General features: G+C 44.0%; 1 protein-coding gene across 5 annotated transcripts in view; it reads right to left on the reverse strand.

Moving 5' to 3' along the window:
• LOC147882183 (clathrin adaptor complexes medium subunit family protein) overlaps window positions 1-5644 on the reverse strand; it is a 54423-nt gene extending 48779 nt beyond the window's left edge. The window contains exons 1-5 of one of the 5 annotated variants that reach the window (XR_015543969.1): window positions 5363-5643; window positions 5047-5190; window positions 4637-4966; window positions 4252-4544; window positions 3249-4159 (exon numbers count right to left, since the gene is read on the reverse strand). Coding sequence is in view for 3 of the 5 variants with exons in the window: in XM_087401951.1 (XP_087258077.1) it covers window positions 3249-4159; window positions 4252-4544; window positions 4637-4966; window positions 5047-5190; window positions 5324-5388 (1743 nt within the window). In the remaining 2 variants the exon portion in view is untranslated. Of the gene's footprint in view, window positions 1-3248; window positions 4160-4251; window positions 4545-4636; window positions 4967-5046; window positions 5191-5323 lie in introns of all 5 variants that reach the window. The other 4 variants (XR_015543968.1, XM_087401951.1, XM_087401950.1 and 1 more) reach the window with 4 other exon arrangements.
• Between the last annotated feature and the right edge of the window lie 396 nt (window positions 5645-6040).

Consider the following 6040-nt stretch of genomic DNA (forward strand, 5'->3'; position numbering starts at 1 on the left):
CATATGGGGGCTTACAGATGGGGAGGTGATCATTCCAACAGAGATAGCATTCAGCCAAGTTTGAGCAGCAATTGAAAGATCTCGTGAGAAGCATACTGCATATAAACACAGAAGAGTACTTAACCTCCAACAGGGTGATTGGGTACTCCTAAAAGTTGAGAAGGCTAGGCTCAAAAAGTTAAAGGGCAAAGAGAAAGTCTATCCCAAGCTATATACCAGGTGTTACGGTCCTTTCCGTGTCATGGAGAAATAGCCTACGGGTTGGAATTGCCAGAGCACTGGAAAATTCACAATGCATTTCATGTGAGTCTCCTAAAAATGTATCAAGGGTGGTTGAATTGGAAGAAATTCTCCAACCTAAGCAGATACTTTACCATACAGTAAAAAGGGGACCCATGGGCAAGGTTATTTACCAATATCTTGTCAAGTCTAAAAATCGTTCAGCTTTAAATGCCAAGTGGATGGATGAGGATTCACTTTTAGAATATCCATCAATCCTCGGTGTATATGAAGAGTCTTTTTAGTTAGGGACAACTGGTTAGAAGCCGCAGGGATATCACAAATGTGTACTATTCCAAGCACTTAGAAAGAAAAATATTTTTAAATTTTACCAAAGAGCTCTTGCATTGACCCCAATCAAAGAACCTTGGCCGCGGTCAAAGAGGGTTGACTGCAGTCAATCAGACATTTCTGATGATGAGGATGTAAGTTTACCCAAATAGTCTCAATAGTATTGATGGATTCATCTTATTTCAAAGAAAGCTTGAATCTTGATACAACACTATTTGGTCCATATGCCTCAAAAGGGGATTTGGGAAAAAAAAGCAAGATCCAAGTGCGATCTTTATACTTTAGTAGCACCTTATAGACCAATCAAATGTGCATGGGCTGAAGCATACCCATGACATCCCCTTCTATTGTAGCTGAAATAGGCTATAAAAGCTTGAAAGCCTCCTATATGCTGAAAGAAGGTGTAGGTAGTCTGAGAAAATTTCTTCAATGGTCTCGAATAATTACACTCCACAGCAGTTATTGGCATGGACGCTAGGTGAGGAAGAGTCTGTCGACGATCATCTGGTTAGGGTGAAGATTCTTAAAGATCAATTGAAGGCAAGTCATCAAAAGGTTGATAGCAATCTATTAGCCATGCTGTTTATAATCAAACTTCCATGCAACTTCATGACAGGTCGAAGCCTCTTACCTTTGAGAAGGCTTGTCGTCTCTTGCTCCAGAAGGAATTGTAAGATTGCAAGACAAAGGTGGCAACAAGAATGTGCCTACCATTTCCAACAAATGGAAGGGTAACGACGGAGGAAAACTTGACAAGAGGACGCCAAACAAGGAAGATGCTTCAGAGAATAGGAACTCTTCTAGGACTGAAAAAGAGAAAGTGCTACTACTGTGATCAAGTCTGGAAAACTTGTGTGAGACTGTAGGAAGATGAAGGTTGATCGGAAAAAGGAGGAAGGGGAAGAGTCTCGTGATTAGACAGCTTATTTGGTTAAGAAAGATGAATTATTCTTGGTGGTTACACCTGCTAGCTCCGAGATTGGATTCATTGATCCAAGTGTGACAATAATCATGTCTGATATAGAGTAGTGGTCAGAGGATCTAAATCTTTTCATGGAAGTGAAGGACATCACATGTTACTCAAATCATGCTGAGAACGAGGCACTTGTCACCAAGGAGGAAGGGGTTTAAGAAGGCCCACTTCAGGCAAAATATAAGGCGGTTGGATATGAGCATCCAAGGACTCAATAGGATGCATTTTTGTGGGCAATTCAAGGAGCTACCTGGCTTGATGTGATGGCAGGCAAATGGTGGACCAGGGTATATTTTCTCTCTATGCATTGATGTTGATTCCAGTTGCATGTTTTGGTCACAGTGTGAAAGCTTTCCAAACAAACAATGGGGGAGTTCTCAATCAGAGAATCTGTGTGTCTTCTAAAGATGCCGCTGTCATGGACTCTGCAAAGATGGTAATGCTAACTGTTGTAGGTGACATAGGGAGATCAAGTGCATGATGCTAAACAGGAAACTTAAGGGATCACAGGTAATCTTGGCAGGTGAAGAGCTTGGTTCCGGTGCCAATTCGGAGTGGTTCGAGAGAAGCCAATTGGAGGGGATCTATGTAAAGCAGTCATAGGGATCTCATCGTACCTGTTTCATACAATAATGTTGCAAATGCAGCTGAGCAAAGCCACGATGCTTTGTACTTGGAGGCAGGCAAGAAAACCTATCCCAAGTTTCTGAGGGGGATAAACGGATGGACCTATTCATGCCTTAGTATCTTAAAGACCCTGGCATGCTTGTGCCTTGGATTGGCAATGCCACGAGCATGTGGTATTGTAACTGTACCAATATTCTGAGTTTATTCCGGTTGTTCATGTACATGCAGAGCAATACCTGGAGAGCTCACAAACCTCCTGCTGTAGCGTTCATCTTGTTGAATGAGGGAAGATCCATCAAGAGCACACCACCACTACAGGTACAAGAGGTGTGAGATCTCATCATTATTAGGGTTTATTTAGGATAGCCACATGGGCTGCACAAGCCAGCACATAAGCCTGGCAAAGGGCCCTGGATTAGAGCAGGCCAACTGGCTGGTGCAAGCCCTGGAATGGGCAGCAAGAGGCGCCAGCATTGGGGGCCTTTTATAAGTCAAAAAGGCACCTTGGTCAGCCAGAGCAGGTTGGCCAGGTTGGACGGGCTTGTTTGCAAATATTCCTTGGTCTCTCAGGCTTCTACAGGCAATTTGTCAAGGATTATGGTAAGGCTATAGTGCCTATGACGGATCAGGATAAGGAAATGGGAATTGGACTAAGGAAGCTGAAAGAAGTTTTCAGCAGTACTTCGGCTGTTCCATGATCATGACTGAGAACTACTGTGGGGGTAGGAAAGTGTATGCTGCCCTATTGTTAGCAGTCTTCTGCCTGTTGCATCACAGCAGATACGGAAAGGCGGGTCAGGTGGCAATCAGCACTCTCTGTGTGCTTTCTATCTTACCACTTTTTTTTTTTTAACATTATCATTTAAAACCCTAATATATGGCTTACATCTTCCCCTCAAATAATACCTGTTCATACTTTGACAAAAAATCTACAGACCAAAGCATACATCTTTGGAATTCAAAACCATATTTTTTGTGCAGGTGGAATTAAAATTTTATGTTCCAATGTGATTTTAGCCTAATACAGTTTGGTGCCACAGAAAAGTATTGAATGCACAAAATGGGAGAGAAATTTTACCTTAGCATAACTGTATGCCTCCCAACAAAAGGGTTCCTCCAGTTCGACTGCAGCCAGATTAGAATCCTCCTTAGTCATTATCTCCTGTAGAGTATCTTGAGATTGGTTCTTATCAGCAACAGATCCATTCTCTATGTCGAATTCCTCACTGTAATCATCAAGTGTAATGTGAGACCTGTTAGGAAGCTTCAAATCTGTTGTTTGACCAAACTTTATTGTTCCCGGAAAGGTCACTTCTGTGCTCTTTGACAATGCACGCACACTGATGACTAGCTTCCACTCGACCAAATTCTCAAAGGCTGAGATGGATCCTAGAGATGGATTCCCGTCCAAAGAAATAATTCTCTTTCTGGGAAACGGAATGGTTATTGTGCAGTATTCCATTACGTATGGAATCTTGTAGCCTTCCATCAGTCTCAGTTTAAACAAAAAAGCCCCTTCATTTTCAGAAACCATTGACAGCTGGTAGAAGCCCTGTACAGGAGGCCGCATTTTGGAGTGCAGAGCAAGGTACTGTATCATTACAAAGTTGCCAAGAGGAGGCGAACACATCACAGTTTGTCTATCCTGTCCTTGCTCAAATGCTTGAGCTTGACAACATGGATGGTAACTGAAAGACTCAAATTTGGTAGAGTTTGGATAAGAGATTGGAAGGGAGACATCAGGTAAACCTTCCAGTTCAGCCCTGCAATTAACCTGCCCTGCTAGGGATACGGTGTCTGAAACATCATCTCTGTCATATAAAGCTGCTGTCACAACTTCAGACACTGTAAACAGCACCCTCTGCTTGCCTCTGTAAAGGTAAGGCTTCCATGCTGGTTGCTTCTGATCTGTGGGTGGTACATCTAGAGAAGAAAAGCCATTGGACCTCATAGAAGCAATAATTGTTGGAGCCATATATGTAGGCGTGCCTGACAAAGCCGCAACAAATGATGTGAGCATACAAACATCTGCTACTAACAGTCTCAGATGGAATACAAGAAGATTCAGAAAAGCACTCGACCAAAGGGCATAGAGCTGCTGATGAAGTTTCTCAAGGCATCTTTATCCGCTGCCCTCATCAAAGTCTTTCCACCTGCCACGGTTGTAGATGTTGCAGTTCCTGAAGTTGCGGGGGCAGTTGGAGCTGCAGCTGCCACGGGCACTGTGACTGGTTTGGCTCTTGCAGTGATGCTTGAAATCACAGTCAACGAATCCAACAAACCTCCTCCAGATGGAGCAGTACTGAGGAAAACTTCCGGTTCGTTTGTGTCCCCGGTGATCAGATCCCCTATGGTCTTCGCAAGTAAAAATGCCCTAAAATCACACATCAGTCAACGACAATGAGTGCTGCTGTTTGAGGCAAAAAGGAAAGGAAAGGAGGTGCAAATCTTTCCGACACCGATTACCCAGTAATGCACGGCAATTCAAGCAGCATGGAAGACAGGCCCTGGTACTGGTTATTCTTATGCAACTCATTGGGGCTTCCGCAATTACTTCTCCAACAAATGTCTTGATACGCTGCCAAGTGCCTGGGTTCGACCAATGGCAGAACTACAATTTGGAAATTACCCTTGAGATGCAGTACTACTGGCCACAGTAAGGCTGGTGAGGCACCCTGTTCTAGTCGGGATATCTGGAGACTTATAACATGACGTGTAATTGGATCATCAACCCAAGAATCTGAACCTTCAGAAGAATGTCCGTTGCGCAGCCCGCGACCTTGAAGTGATCCCTCTCTAGAAAAGCGCAGCAAAATCAACAGCCATCATTATTTTCTCAACAAGACAAACCCGAAATTAACGATATGTCAATGTACCTGAGTATCCTGTCTGCGAGAGCCTCTTCTATCTGCGCATCGGTGGGCAGCGCAGTCTGCAAACGATCAACAGCATCGCTGACACCCTGCGTTTTCTGCCTCCTGCAAGCCGCCTGCCACTGTCGATCCACTGTTGGAAAACGCCTGCACGATTGCGCAGCAAACTTGAAGGATAAACGAAGATCATCAAGTGTAGGGATGAATGGATTGCAAATTCAACACAGCAATGTAGGGATGAATGGATTGCAAATTCAACATCAGCAGCAAGCGATCAAACCTGGAAAAGACGACATTGGTGGAAAGGTTAAGAACCCACAATGCACGAATACTGCAGCCTGGCATGGTGGAAGCGCACGATTAGTGATGGAAGCTAAGGGATGTGTATCAGCAATTCCATGTTCCATCGAGCATCATTTTAAGACACAAGACACGAGCTGTGGCAGTAGACGATCATCCAGATTTTGGCCTGGTAGGTCATAGCACTCAAAACAATTGAAATTCCAGCGCTGAATTTCGCTAAATTTTAAAATTTCGGCATTTTTACGTGGCATCCCGTAATTCGCCCTTGTTGGAATTGTGCACCAAGTGTGCATGCGAAGTGCCCTTTTTAATTCAACTTTCTGCAGCGTGGTGCAGTCCACTCCGCGTTGGAGTGCCTGTAAGTGGAGTCCTCGTGAGTTATAAATGCGTCCTTGAACCTCGTTCCGGTTTCAGAGCGTTGATGCGAGGTATACTTTGTTTACATTGGAAGTTCGAGGCTGCAAATGTCGGTAACAGAGGGGCCTTGCGAATCCATGGATACTGGAAGCGGTACTTTCGAACGAGGTAACCATTCTTGGAGCGTTCAATCGATCAAGTAGTGGAAGGTTATTTGATGATTGTGTCGCTGCATCTCGTGCATCTCGTGCACGTCCTGCAGTCGTTTTCCATTACTTTTTATTCTTAATTCCGAATTCCCATTTACTCGAGTCGTTTCTCTTCCGTTTACGTGTGC

The sequence above is a fragment of the Dipteris shenzhenensis genome, chromosome 30 (assembly GCF_047967505.1).
Source record: "Dipteris shenzhenensis isolate YYH24624 ecotype China chromosome 30, Dip_SZ_1.0, whole genome shotgun sequence".
NCBI lineage: Eukaryota > Viridiplantae > Streptophyta > Polypodiopsida > Gleicheniales > Dipteridaceae > Dipteris > Dipteris shenzhenensis.